General features: G+C 39.9%; 1 protein-coding gene across 1 annotated transcript in view; it reads right to left on the bottom strand.

Annotated features, from left to right (window-relative positions):
* LOC113128066 (collagen alpha-1(XI) chain-like) overlaps positions 1-15,319 on the bottom strand; it is a 33,056-nt gene extending 17,737 nt beyond the window's left edge. The window contains exons 1-9 of the mRNA XM_026303114.1: positions 14,998-15,319; positions 4,466-4,633; positions 4,285-4,376; positions 3,899-4,020; positions 3,297-3,459; positions 2,226-2,348; positions 1,042-1,161; positions 831-959; positions 640-687 (exon numbers count right to left, since the gene is read on the bottom strand). Of these exons, the coding sequence (XP_026158899.1) occupies positions 640-687; positions 831-959; positions 1,042-1,161; positions 2,226-2,348; positions 3,297-3,459; positions 3,899-4,020; positions 4,285-4,376; positions 4,466-4,633; positions 14,998-15,076 (1,044 nt within the window). The 5' untranslated portion in view covers positions 15,077-15,319. The remainder of the gene's footprint in view (positions 1-639; positions 688-830; positions 960-1,041; positions 1,162-2,225; positions 2,349-3,296; positions 3,460-3,898; positions 4,021-4,284; positions 4,377-4,465; positions 4,634-14,997) is intronic.
* Positions 15,320-15,539: the final 220 nt, after the last annotated feature.

The following is a 15,539-nucleotide window of genomic DNA, read 5'->3' as shown; positions in this document are numbered from 1 at the left end:
ATAATGGTCTAATACAACCAGAAATATTGAGGGAATAAATACAGTACTATACACATAAACACGTAACATAACCAATAACATATACACATAAAGACGAGATCACTGATGTAAACAAATGTAATTTCTTTCATGATGCATATATGTCGTCACATTATCCAACCATATTTGCTGGTGCTTATGTGTTTTTGACTCTTTGTGGTTTCTTATCAGCTGAGTATATGTATATACTGGTATATACTGGTATATACTGGTATATCTGTGATAAGTTCATGTCAGCCCATAGTATTGGCTAGTTCATTTAGCCACATCCTTTTTCCTGCCTAAAATCAAACAATACAAGCATACTTTTTAGAAAATCCTGTTTTCACTTATAATAATGTATCCCAAAATTCTCATTCCGTCATTGTTTTAACACAAACATCTTTACATTTACCCAAACAAAATCCAGTTCTAAGGTTCAAGTCCAGATAAGGGATGGATGAATGAAATATCTGATCGAAGAATTTTAAACAGTTTCAAAGAATTTACAAAAGATTTGATGCCAACTTTATGCTGTGGTCATTGACAGGCCACTAGTGAAAACCTTATTTATACCAATACCAGCCCTGGTATTTTTGTTTGTGTGTGTGTTTTTCTCACCACTCCCAAATAGCCTGGCTCTCCTTTCTGTCCTTTCTCTGGTATATCCTAAACAGAACAGATGGTAGAAAGATATGATGAACATTAACTGATGGCAGCAAGGCACAGAGGGGTCGTTTTCCTCTCTCTACCCATGATTCCTTTACTTAAAACTGAATAAATTCTTGCAGTGTGATAAGTTTTAATGGTACCTGTGCGTTTAGAGAGTGCTCCCGTTCTCTCTCTGCTGGGCCATAGCGCTCATCGTATTCTTCTTCGTAGTCATACTCGTCCTCGTGGTCGTACTCTGTATTGTTGTCATAGTCTTCATACTCCACAATCTGCCCAACAAGCATACACACAGCGTCAAAGGATGAGGTAAACACAAAGAGACACAAGGCTAAGCTCGTGCTGCTGTCTCACCTCATACTCAGTGACATTAGGACCCGTGGCCACTGTGGAGACAGAGATTTCGTCACTGAAGTCGTTATAGTCAAAGTCCTCAAACTCCTCGACCACATGTTTCCTAGGAGCCCTCTCCACCTGAGGACCATAATAGAATCAAGACAGATGTAGGGCCCAACGAAAGAGATGATGCGTAAGCAGCATGTATAGTTACACTGGTGAAAAATAAAAATTTCAGAGTTTTTTTCTTTTAGGACATAAATAATGCCTGCTGACATGTGAGAAATACTTCCTCTACAAGCTCCAGCTCAGCGATCTGTTACATAAAGAATCATGGAAATTCCAAGAAAAACATAACATGGCTCAAGGCAGAGCAGGCCTAGGTTCTGTATTTTGGCTTCTTCAGGGTAGCACTTTCAGCATGGCAGCTTCTTCGCTGCCTCAGTTCCATGTTTTGCTTTGGCTTCTTCATGCTGATCGCACTTCTGGTGCTGATACAATAAAACAACTGAACACAATAAACCCAGAATCCTGGAGTGTTTTGAGCTTTGAGCCAGATGAAACATCAAACATCAGTGGAAAGAGGATTTGAAGAGCACTGACACAGAACCTGGCAAACTACAGTGGAACCCAAGAATCATGTAGAAGAATGACGGATAGAGAGAAAGAGAAAACTCAATCCATACTAACATGTTATGATTTATAACTTAATTTTAAAATGAAAGTATCATACAACAGCAAGGAAATAAATAACTGGAAGCATCTGAGTGATGTTTCTGGATGTGCATGTTTTCACACATGCAAATATGAGCAGTGGCAATAAAATACAAGAGTCCACTGAGTAAAAATTCCTCCACAGCCCTGAGATGTTTTAATTTATGTTCCCCAGAGGATGTTTCAGTGTAAGAATATGACTGTAAATAATAAACAATTAAAACCCATCTTTTTATTATAGGTGCCGTTAAAAGTGGTCATAAATATCGGTGATAGTGTCCCTCTTACAAATGAGACCTTGGGGGCTCCGTTACTTTTCAAACACTAATCAATGCATGAGATCCCTCACAGTGTGTATTATGGGTGGAATGGGCCAGGTACACAGAATGGCTGTCGCCCATATGATTTCTGACTGGGATCCATTTGCTTTTTTTGTTCTCATCAAGTGATGGTTCAACTTGTGTGTTTGAGTCCAGAAGGGGACTTGCCTCCTTAGCCTCTGTTAAAATGCTGTCGTAGGGCAAAGGTGTGTCACAGTCTGGCATGTAGTCCTGACAGTACTGCTCTGCTGCGCTGGGGTCGTCCACGATCAGCAGCTGCTGGATGTCTCCCTGTGTCACAATAACACACACAAAACAACTATCAGGAATACACACAGTGTCACAACTCATTATGGATTTCAGCACAGCTCCTCACTGTACAATATATCATATCAAGATGATATGAATGATATCAGTCTCTCATGTCTTGATCTTTGAGTCTATGTGCTCAGTTAGTCAGATCAAAGTGACTAAACAGACTGTTTTTGTCATTGCTGTGCAGTTAATCATCTCCAGAGCTCCAGCCTCAAGTGGTGCCAGCCCATTAAGTCCACAGACACAAACTCTTTCTCCCTCGCACTGTGGTTTACACATAAACATTACACACACTCATTACACGTACTCATGGAAGGGGTTCCAAGTCAAATACAGGTTGGTGGTTGTTCTCTTGACCTGGGGCCACAACAGAAACAGAACTCATGATCGTCTACAGACGACAGTTACCAGTTTGGTAAGGATTTTTCCGGTTCTTATAGTAAATAGTTTGCAAGACTTTCAGAGCTTATTAAGGACAATGCTCAGAACATACATATACATCTTATCATGCCCCTGTTTGCATAATTATTTCTCATAGGTGTTTTCTGATAATACATGCAGTACATCCTTACAACCACTGGAGGGCAGTGTAGGCAGGGTGTGCTTCATCCATTTTTCACAGTTTGATGAATAAATCGAGCAAGAAGCAACAAGCAGAGAATTTTTCTTACCACATAAAAAGACATTATTGTGTGTTCTCGTTCTTTGTACTTTTGCCAAGCTTTTTTGGTTTTCACCAAAGTCAAATGAGTTTATACTTACTGTAATAAGGTGAATGAGTTTGGAGGTGGTGATTCAGGTTTTTCCCTCTGGTATTTGCAATGATGTGAGAGTTTTCAGCTCCACACATCTTTGACCCTCTCCACATCTTATTATGTAACAAACACACACACATACAGTGAAGGCACATACTGACATCCCTACCTCAAACACGTCTTCATCCAGCAGGCGAGTTCCAAACACAGTAACCCCATCTGTGCTGATGTGGGGGTCGTGACCTCTGAGCAGGTCTAGGGTGTCCAGTTTGTCACAGTCCAGGTAGAGAGTCACTAACTGGCCCTCCACCCTGTATGCTACCCTGTGCCACCTGACAGCAAGGAACCAAGAAGAAATTCACTTTTTTTACAGCTGATGAATCTGTTTTTATAAGAACAAGATTATGTCAAGCATTGTATGTTTTAAATTAGATTGGAACATGTAATTTTGTAGCTGTACATGTAATAAAATGTTATCCTGTATGATGTGTATACTAACATTCATTTATAAATGCTGTTTTTATATTATTGCCTTGCATGTCCTCAATAACTTTGTAATCCTAATCCTATATTCTTACATTCCACTTTTAGGATTTCCAGGTGCCAAAGAGAAAAAAATTCTTCCTTGTGCATTAACAACAATATTTACTAATGTAAACTGTCTTTATTAAACAAACTAATGAAGAAATACATGCAAGGCCAAAGAAATGTACTTCCTGCTGGATATCAAAAGTGTGTGTATGTTGTATGCCTCTGTGTGTAGTTACCCACTTGCCATCAGCCAGGTTGATCTTTCTAAAGGTGGGGTAAAGTTCTGGGGGGGGCTGACCCTCATGGTCCTCATACAGAAAGACAGGAGAACGTCCAACCTCTAGACCGAGCTGCTGCGTGCCCTGACAGACGGAGAGGTGCCAGGGAAGAAAGGGATGATGGTAGAAGATGATAATGTCAGCCTACTAAAAAAACCTTTTAATAATTTCGAGCTAATGTATTCATGTTCCTATAATGTCAAGTCTAGCAGGTGAATATGGTTGGTTACTTTGGCTGAATTTACAACAATGGACACATTTAAAAGAGAGCTCATGCCAAGTGAGAGAAAGCAGGACTGTTAAATAAATGTCTGGGTTACATCCTGATGTAGTGTGTATGATGTGTACCTGTGAGTCATACAGGGAGAGAAGGAAGACCTGTGAGCCTCTTACAGCTCTAACCGTGGTCATTACTGAGAAATTCGTAGGGAATGTTGAATCTGCAGGGAAACACACATTAAAGCATCAGTACCCACACTATGATAATTACTATACCAAATGTGCCCATGCAGTTTGCTTGAAGCCTTACCAGGAAAGAGTTGGTGGGTAGGCACGCTCAGTTGTATCTTCTTGTCAATTTTAAAAGAGAGGTCAGTCTCCTCTCGGCCCTTCCTGCTGGTGCACAGCCCTGCCTCCAGTGACACACCCTCCATGTCCTCCGACAGCTCCAAGACCTTCAGCACATCGATGAGATTGGCTGCAAAGAGACAAGAACTACGACTGAGAGGATAGGGGATGTGATGATGAGCTGATTTCAGAGCAACAAGCTCCTTCATTTGTGAGGGTGTCTAACAGAGCACTTCACTCAAGGTTTAGGCTATTGCAAGAAAAAAAGCCAAGTCTATTGTCCGTGTAGACCCAAAAGTGACAATCCGATCCAACATGTCTCTAGAGTGACAGACTAGCAAACACAGTAGTTTCCTTTGCTTCCTGTTGCAAGCAGCAGAGGTTTGACCTGCAGCACAGTTTGAAAGAGTGTTTAGTTTGATTTTCTTTTAAAAATCAACTTTACAGAGCAGTTCTATAGGAGTTCTGGATCACCACATCAGCACCACCCACCTTCTCTCATGACACTCACACAACCTCAAACTGCATCAATATAATTCACCTGAATCCATTTAAAACACAATGCGTAAAAGAATGTTCTCGGTTGCTTCCTGAATGCATTATTGAGATACCTGAACAAAAGTACAGAGGGACTTGCACAATTTTGGCTTGGCAACTGACTAAGCTTTTTCACTACATGATATTTTTTAACCCAGGATCTAGTTGGAACCAAAGTATGGAAAAGTTAAAAACGCCTGGATTGGATCAGAGGATCTGTAACCTTTGTCTGGGCAGTGAGTTAGACATCTTGTTTGAATGTCAGCACTAGGACACTAATAAAATCACTTGTCTGAGTAATATTTAAACCATCAGTGCTAAAATACATTTTGCTATTGCAGAGAAAATAGGTACATTCATAAAGAAGCATTCATCTTCATTGGATATCATTCCTGCCACATGTCACTGTTGTGACTACACTGTATATTTTGCTGCTACTCCACACCATAGTCTTGAGTTAATAAATAGTTAGTCAGAGTTGCATTAGACACACCATGAGGGCATGAATCACTCCCTTCAGGTTAAAGATTAATTTGATTAACTTCATTAAAACTGACTTTTACATTATCTGTTCATCAGGATGGTGTGAACGAGTGTATTTCTCCATGGCTACTTACCACAGGTCCATGACCTCAGTGAGCGTTAGTTGGTGGGCAGTGCTGAAACTACTGATGAAAACCCCTTTTTTTGTTTTTGTTTGGCCCCTTTTAAAGCTGCACTAATCACTATTACTTATATTAATAATGGATCAAAGGCTACATGGTGCTTTCCAGCTTCCTTAAACTAATTTCTGATGCAAAATCTTTTCCTATCAGCATCTTTCACAGGCACTGCAAACAGCTGTTTTCAGCAAACAGGCTCTGATAAATCCATTAAATATTTCCAACCCCACACCAAAGGCTCCAGCTGATCAACATCAAACAAAAGAATTTTTGTTAGCCATTGCCTAAGTGGGAAACTGAAAACCTTGTCTAAATGTACATACTGTTTGTTTTTTCATGATGTTAGCTCAGAGATATGTGGGTGATGTTGGCCCTATAATTAAACTACCTTGTAAACAAACTAATGAAATACTTTATCAGTCAGATGATGTGTCACGTTCTGTTGTTCTGTCTCTTTCTATTTCTAAGAAACATTGATGCACTTTGGTGGAGTCACATAACAACCAGGTTGGTACTGACATGCAACAGTCCACATCACACAACAATGACCAATGCCAGGGGAAAATATAGTATATTTATGTTCTGAGAATTACACAGAAAGAAAAATAAAAAGAGACATATTGCTAAAGATGTGAGGCTGCACCAGGTCAGGCAGAGATTCATAAATTATGTGCCACATACTAGATAAATTTACAACATATTGAAAGTGAAAAGGGAGAAAAAAGGCTAAAGAAGAAATAATAGATGGGAGGGTAGAGGAGGACATGCCTCTACTGGTGTGGCTCCTTTTCACAAGTATTTCTGGGGCTTACGTAAACCCTCCATCTGCCTCGCACCTTTCAACACACACACACATACACATACACACACACATCCATGTCTATGAACACAAAATGCTGGCATTATGTCTAAGTGCCAGATGTATTTATTGCCCATTTTGTCCATCTGTCTGCATGTCTTACTGTCTGCCAACCTGCCTGCTGGTTCTCTAGGAGGTGGTATCTGTGCCTTTCATATGCTTGGCATCATTTTATCTATTGATACAGCAAATAATGCACTATTTAAACTACCAGTGATATGGTAGCATACTCACATTGTAAAAAAATCCCATTTCTGTCAGGCTGGGAAACATCTGTAAAAAGTTTACCTTTAGATGACTGTTTGCTTTTGCTGATTTTATGATTGTTTACTGCATCATCCAAGCTGATGATAACATGAATGACACTGACTGGCCAGGACAATACAAATACCTATACTGCACAATGTAATGCAAATCAATACAACAGTTCAGCAGGATGATCGCCGTACACAAGGCAAGCTTACATTTTTGCTACACTCTACCAGAGTTGTTTTGTGTTTAATTGAGTTCTCTGGTGCATGTAGCTGCATTTTGTGGTGGAGGTGTAGCTGGCTGCATTACAGTGAAAGGCTAAAGCTATGTCACAGTCACATACAGAGTTATATATAGATAATTATATACAGTGGGGATATATATACAGCTTAATACAGCTTAATACAGCTTTCAAATATAACATAATTCAATTGAGAACCATCTAGTGCACAATCTGCAATGACAAAATACTGGAACTTGTACAAGGGGAATTTTGAAGCAACACATTCAGAGTGAAACCTGGTCATAGCAGTTTACTGGAAGCACAGGCTAATAACTGGTATAAGACAATACTATAACATACTGAATGGGCTGATAATTTGCAAGGGACAGCACATTAGACATGGTACAATTCCTCTTAATTTGCTACAGGAATAGTTTGAAATCTCAAATATGCTAATGTCCTTTCTTGCTAAGAGCTGAGAAGATTGAAATCACTCTTGTCTCTGTATGCTAAATATGTGGCTGGAGCTTAAATTAGCTTAAAGACTGGAAACCACAATCCTGGCTCTGTTGAGAGGAAACAGAATCCACTTACTGTCCCAGTGCCTGTAAAGCTCGTTAAGTATCCCATTAAATTATGTTTGATCTGTATTAAAGTGCGAGTTAAACAGGTTGTGCTTTTAGAGGGTGTTATGATATCTGTGAGAATATTTCTTGGCCGGGCAGAGTGAAAACCAGACCTAATATTTTCTCTGCTTCCATGATTAGGATAAAGCTAATGGGCTGATGTTTGTATCTTTATACTGACAATACAGAAATGCCTTCTCTATAAGAAGGTAAATAAGTAAATAATCCCCAAATATTCAACTCTTCCTTTAAAACCCTTTCACACACTTTATTTTTATAGAAATCATATCCATCATTTCCAACAAACACATCTTCACTGATGACTTTTTACCTCATGTTCGATTATTTCACACACATGGACACTAACTTGTGCACATTGTTTATTAACTGTGCACACAAATTTCTGCAGTCCATTTTTTTACTCTATGAACCTCTGGGTGAGATTTTTATAGGGGCTTTATTTCATTTTATTGCTTTTATGACTAGCTGCACAAAACCTGATTCAGGACATAAAGGGGTTACAAGGTAGTTCCTGTTGTTCACATATGTTTGACCCACGGCTAGTCTTAAAGGGACTTTAAGAGACTGTCCTGACATTCATAAGCAGTGTGTACAGGAGCAGAGGCTTCAATCACACATACCAAGAAATGATCAGCAACACTGACAACTGAGAACAAGATGGGACATGGAAACTTTCTCTTACTCTATATGCCCTTAAACACATCAGGTAATGTTTCCCTACCCCTGTGGATGTATGAGTATCTACAAGCACAAAACAACATCCACATGATGTGCACAAATGTGTGCATACACACACTCATGCGCTGCACACACAAGGAGGTTTTTTTTGTCTCCATCAGTTGCTGCTGGTATCCTGAGGCTCTAAACTGTGGTGTGAGGGGCACCATGAGCTACATGCACACACATGCAGAGTATGTGCCTCAACATAAAGCACAACGACTACAGTTTGAACAGAAAAATCCACAAGTGAACTATTAAACTATAACAATAAAACAGACCAATAGCACAATCCAATTTATTGTCATTTCATTAACAGCAGCGATCATTCCCATTAGTAATGGTATGATTTTATCTTTGCTGATACAGGAATGCATCAAAAATGTTTAAATAAAGCCTAATGAGGTAGTGTATCAAAACTAGTGAGGAAAGATTTGATAAATCATAAATAACTTACTTTATGTGTTAGGTTCTTTAATACATCTGGTGAACAGTGTAGAACTTGGTTTTATACATATTGTCAAGTGGATTTTCCTTGAATATCCAAGTGTTCTGTCATCAGAAAACCAGACTGGAGATACAAATCCCTCTAAAGAACCAAAGAAAACCAAAAATAAACATGGCTGCACACAGGCCTGAAAGAGCATTGCCAGGGAACCATGTGTCTGCTGGTTATAAATGCTGACAAAATACTAAATATGATAACTTTGCTTAATTTCATGAGCTTAGTTCTATGTATCACCTATAACCTTTCAGCCTTTCGTCTCGTGTTAGCGTACACACAATTTATGTGCTTACAATGGATGGACAGTGATGAAACCTCATCTTACATTCAACATCTGATACCAACATTTAAAATCTGTGCACTACACAGTTTAGAACTTGTTCTATAGACACACTGACCAAAAACTGTATGTAATGTAGATCAGTAACTTATTGCTAATATCAGAAGTGGAAATGGTGACCATTTTCTCTTGCCAGCAATTCAGTATACAGGACACACATCTGAGTGGAGCACTGAAGCAGACTCACAAATACAACTGTCACACGCACAAACAACTTAACAGGCACTATAATGGAAAGACTATGGATTTTCTGGAAACCAGATGTGTGTGTGTGTGTGTGTGTGTGTGTGTCTGTGTGTGTATGACTGAAGACTGGCTAAATGTTTTTTTTTGTGTACATGTGTGTTTATGATTAGCTTGTCATTAGCTCAGTAATGGTGAACAATGTAAAAACATGCTGTTTGCCCAGACAATAAATAATACTTAGTCTGGCCTGCTGCATTACTGCACCATAACACACACACAACAGACAGTCCTCCACTTTCATTACAGTGTGTTAAGCTTTTTCAAGCTTATTTTCTCTTTTTGCTGCTTTTCTTAAACATCCCACTCAAAGAACTGATGTCTCTCCTCAGAGACTGAACCAGAATGAGGAAAAAAAGGAAAATGAAAACCAGAGTGAAGAGAAGACTAGAAAGAGAAAGAGTGCCGAGGGAAGAATAGGATGTAGGGACCACATGTTTTCTTTCCTCCCAGTTCAGATGGCTCTGATCAAAGAAACACACTTGATAGTATCCTGCTGGCTGACACACACACACACACACACACACACACACTTGCATTTACTTTGATGAATCCCTAATATCAGCAACAGAGAAAGGAGAGAAGAAGACTGCAGACAGACAGACATGTGCTCCGTATCGCCTTCTAAGAATCCGTGGTGCTAATGTTGAAATCACAGCTCATACGTTCATTCCAGCAGTCACTCTTCCTCTCAAACACAGATCAAAGACTGCATCAATATTTGCCCATCCCACCTCTTTTCAGACACACTGCTTTATGTGGCTCTCTGCTCTATTATTGTTGGATGTTGCGTCATGCAGCGACTTTGATTTTGGAGAACAAAGAAGAAACCTATTTTCTAAGATAAGAAAAAATTATAACACAGAGAACCACTAAACAAGAGTGCACAGTGTATGGTAAAGTTATAGAAATGTCAATCACCAGCATTTTAGTTTTTGAGCATGTTAGTGATCTGTATGACATCAATGATAATCAATGTAGAGAGTGATGTAATGCGTCAAGTCACAGGCTTTAAATACTCTGGTCTGATATCTTATCATACCAGTCAATTTAAACTCTGTGCACATATTCAGTTCGTTTAGTCTCATGTTTTTCCACAGACAGTGTTAAACATGGCTCCAATCTTTGTATTCCCACTGGGGAGTCTTGTTTTTGCCCTAAACCAACTGAGATGGTTTTCTGACTGGGGCTGTGAAAGATTTAAGCAAGACTTTAACCAGGAAGAACGTTATTTACTGTAAACTAGGACAGATCTGACTGCAATTTTAGTCGGGCATAATCTAGAACAAACACTGAGAAACGGTACTTACTCTTATGTGTCAAGAGAAGACTAAGCATCTAAAACCAGGCTGGTGGCTTTGTGAAGCCACTAGCATGTATTTAATCACAGTGGTGTTTGGGCTGAATGCTAATACCAGCATGCTAACATGCTCACAAACATGCTGATGTTTAACAGATGCAATCTTCAACTATTGCCAAGCTTTCATCCAAACGTAGCACAAATTTTAACAGAATTTTCAGAAAACGGGCCAAAGAAAATGCAAAGTACTGTGCCTTTCCACCCACTACTGCTCTGTGAGCTTTAGGATCTGGCTGAGAAAAACAGCTGGTGTCACAGATTCTCCTGTCAAGTGCCATTAAATCCTGACAGAAGAAGGTAAAGCAAGATGGGGTGGTTAAAAGCATGCTAGTCAACCCTCACATATGGCATTTCTGATTGTTTTATGTGTAAAAGATTATTTAGCCATGTGGCGAACATGAATGTCCGTGCCAAATTTCATTGCAGTCGATCCAATATGTGAGTCATTAAGACACTCACTTAAAGCCACAAATGTCAACATCATGGTAGTGGAAAAGGAAAGCATTAGGCGATCACTGAAGTCATTGGCCTTCAGCCACTAAACATCATGAATGTTTGTACAAAATTTCATGTCAACCTATTTCAAACAAGCTGAAATATTTCATTGGATCATGTGACTGGCACCAGTCCGATTCCCCCTTCCAGCAAAGTGGTACCAATACCTGTGAGACTCCTTTCAATTAAAAAAAAATCTCACTTTTTTCATGTTACAGAAACCACAACTTACACACAGTATCAATCTTCAGAAACAACAATGCTGTAGCATTCATATTAAGAGCCCTCTGTTCTGTCACTGCACAGAAGCTTTTCCAAATGTACCAGTTGAGCAGGGAAATCTCCCTGTGTAGTTTCAGCAAGCTGAGTAAAGTATTATCCACCTCTGTGATCTTACAACCTATAACAAGAAATCAAAGATAAACCGCTGACTGACTACAACTGCGAGTACATTGTCATTATTATTGATATCCAACATGGGGCTAAGTCTTCGCTTCACGTTAATCTCTCTCAACACAATCTACATTACAGATTCTTACCTCATTGTGTCTTTGCAGAGAATCCAGTATATTATTGAGGAGACTGAACAGGAACTTGAAATAGCAGAGGCTGGGCTATAGCTCCATAATGTGGCTTTTTGAGAAATAGTATAAGGACCAACTTTTCCTAATATTATGCACAATGAACATTGCATTTCAATCAGAAATACAGCATTTTATTAATATTTATTTTAAAGGAAGTAGATGCTAAACCTTTCAACAACGCCACAATGACCAGGATCCTGGCACTGGTACCTTTATCTTCGATGTACGTTTCAACAGAAAGGACTTTTAAACATCTTCATAACTAAACATCTTCACTTTAAAAAAACAGAATCTGAGTTTGACACTTTTAACAACTGATTGTATTTGTGGATGTGAATTTGTTGAGGGGTTGTGTAAATGCTGCATGAGCAACGCCTACTGGTTAGTCTGGTTAGTGTTATGACACCCAAGAACCTCTGCACACATTACGTCCATGTGTTGAAGCTCTTTGCTAGCAGGGCAGGAGAGGTGACATACATGACTGTCTAACAGTGGAGTTATCATTGAGACGGAATCAAAGAAGAAGAAAGGACAAATGGTCATTTCAAACTGGTGAGAAAATGTTTAGTTTAGTGTTCAGTGTTTTAGTTCAGCATGTTAGCATACTAACCTTTACAAATCAGCATTAAACACAAAGTTGAAGTACTGCAGAGGCTGATGTGAGGCTCATTAGATGCACTGACAGTGCCCTACCAGGAGTCAGTGCACGTGTCTCTAAAAATATCTAAAAAGATGATTTCCACGCTGCATCACATGTAGTACAAAGATACTACTGGGTTAAAAAAATCTAAATGTTATGTTGTACTTCTGGCTATATCCCAATCTGTGATGTCACAGCAGGTGTTTCATATCATCTGTCTAATCAGAAACACCTGCTGAAACATCATTCATTGGGGTTTAGCCAGAGGCGTGCTATTTTTATCATTTCCAACCTATGCAGATTCATGTACCAACACTTTTTGTTTACCTTTAGTCCTTTAATGATGTGCTAGGGTTCAAATAGAGGCTTAATAAATAAAGATTTGTTGTGATTGCTGATGCCAGACAATGAAATAAAAGCAGCATGCACTGAAAAGGTGAAGCCAGTATTTTCTTCTTAGTAACATGTGTCTAGCTGGCTAGGAGCCTTGCCAGATACAGGGCACCTTAAATCAAGTCTGTTATTCATGCCAATATAATATTACTTATCCTATAGACTTAACCCTCACCATGACTCTACCCCTAATCCTGCATTAACACAATCCCGGACACAAATTATCCCTATTTACACTTGGACCTGGCTTCTGATTTCATTTTGACTACTGCAGTTTTGGAAACAACTTGTTCATGATATATCAGGAAGACTTCAAACTGTACATGTTTTGGTTTAGCCTTAAATGGCAGCCAGATGATTTTTGGAGTACATTTTTGAACCCTGAATAGTCTGAATACCTCAATGGCAACAAATAGCTCAGGGCAAGTAACAACTGCTTCTGCACAAATTTTACAGACAGTGAGCCAAGTAATTGACTGAAATACCTAAGGCCAGGCCATGACCTTAACTTGACCATATTACTCAGTGATCTATGATCATACTTCACACCTGAAACCTGACAACCAGGGTTTTTGTCACTTGTCAGAAAGTAACAAATCAACAGGGGCAGGTAACTGAAGTCAGCTAATCAGCAAGTGTTGCAAAAATGGAACGTGAGAGCAAAACAAAATGCATTATACTCTTTGGATAAGGAACATGCATGAGATTATTGCTGTTTTCAATATTTGTGACTGTGTATTTCTCTTTACAAGAACGTGTGCTCTTACCAGGTGTACACACCGTGACCTAGTTTGACCCCAGATGACCCTAAAGATGCAGACGTCACATTAGACACTTTTGTAATGACCTTCACAGACAGAAGGAGATTGACCCAGAATGTGAGTGTTAGTGCTAGTTTTTAGTCTTTAGTACAACAGGACATAGTTAATTGTGTACAGGTTACCGGAACATAACATAAATATTTTTCAGCTTTCACAGCATCATCTGCGAGAGAGCAGGTGGAGGTGGTGTTGTGGAGTCTTTGACTGTATGTGTGTGTGGATAAGAACATATGTGCAACCTGAGTTGTTTTCAATTAGCAGCTGCTCCTGCTTGCAATTTTCTCATGAATGTACTGCAGCTACATCTTATATACGCTAAAAAACAAGCTACAATTTTCTTTCTATGGTTTCTAAGTGGTTTATGGATATTTAATGGCACTGTGATACATACAACATATTACATAATAATACACCTTTGCAAAGCAGAAGTTTGACTTAGTTATGACTTAGTTTTACCACAGATTGTGGCCAGCAAAGGTTTCACAGATGTCTAACTTAATTGCCTCCTGCACTTCACTCTTGCTGCAGCTGCTTATCCTAAATGCTTCTGGGGCTGCTGTAGGTAACCAAGCGTCCCCAGAATAGATCAGCACAGCTCACTTTAATTAGCCTCAGCCTGTTCCCCATTACACCTCTGCACAGGTTAAATATCCTGTATGCTGCTGTATGAGAGCAGACACTGATGCAGCAGGTATGGCACAACAAGTCTAGACATATAGGCCTAGGTCTTTCCACAGTCTATGTGCAGTGGGCTCAAGGAGCCCAGAATGAGGCAGTTCAGTTCAGTATGTTTTAGGCTGCATGACCTGGCATGACAAAATCACCTGTCAAAACAGAGACAAAGCCTACTTTTTAAAGTGGAAAATCACAATAGGTTTTCTTGCTGGGGAAAGGGTCAGTATGTAGAGGAACTGATCTGTCCCTGATCAGTCACGTTCATATGAAAAAAGAAAAAAAAAAAGGCTGGACACATAGATCTGGAGGGACAATGAGTGTTTGCTGGACAGGATTCAAATCATACTAAGGATGGGTTAACATGGCATGTAAACGTGGCTTTTGTTAGCTCGTGAGGGCTGCAGGGCAGGTGGTGTCGCACAGGTAGAGGAGGACAACCCAACGACCTAATTAAACTTCGACAGTTGAATATAATTAAGCAGCTTAATCCAGACAGTAAATAATCTGCACAAAGACAACAGTCCTGGATTTTACAGCATACCTGCCCTTGAAGTGCAAAACACCGCGACAAGCAGCAACAGCATCCACGTCTCGCGCACGGGGCTCCATCGATCCATCATATTGCATTTGAAGTTATCGATACGGCGGCCAAAGTTTCTCTGCGCCTCCCCTCCCCTGGACACCTGCAGACAAAGGAACTTCGGCTCTGCGAGTTTAACAGTCTCGGACCTGCCTCACGCTTGTGCGTCTTAACGCGCACACCACCACCTGACAATTAAGAGCGCGCATTCACAGGCTGATTAAAGCGATGGTAGATGATATTCAGGAGCCCATGTACTCCTGCTTCTGGATGGACGGATGAAAACGGCAGACCAGCCGGAAAAAAAATCCCTTAATCTCGGGTGGTCTTTCCTCCTTTACCCGCAAAGAACTTTCCTCACTTTCTCTCCCCTCTCCCTCTCTCCTTCCCCTCTCCTCCTCTCCTCTGGGGTGACCCCTCCCTCCCCGGAGACTCCCGAGGCTCGCGGGGCTGTGCAGAAACATAATTACTGACACTGTCATTATTAGCGTCATTATTGCCCA

Source organism: Mastacembelus armatus, chromosome 1, assembly GCF_900324485.2.
Source record: "Mastacembelus armatus chromosome 1, fMasArm1.2, whole genome shotgun sequence".
NCBI lineage: Eukaryota > Metazoa > Chordata > Actinopteri > Synbranchiformes > Mastacembelidae > Mastacembelus > Mastacembelus armatus.
This window is presented reverse-complemented; position numbering and strand designations above follow the sequence as displayed.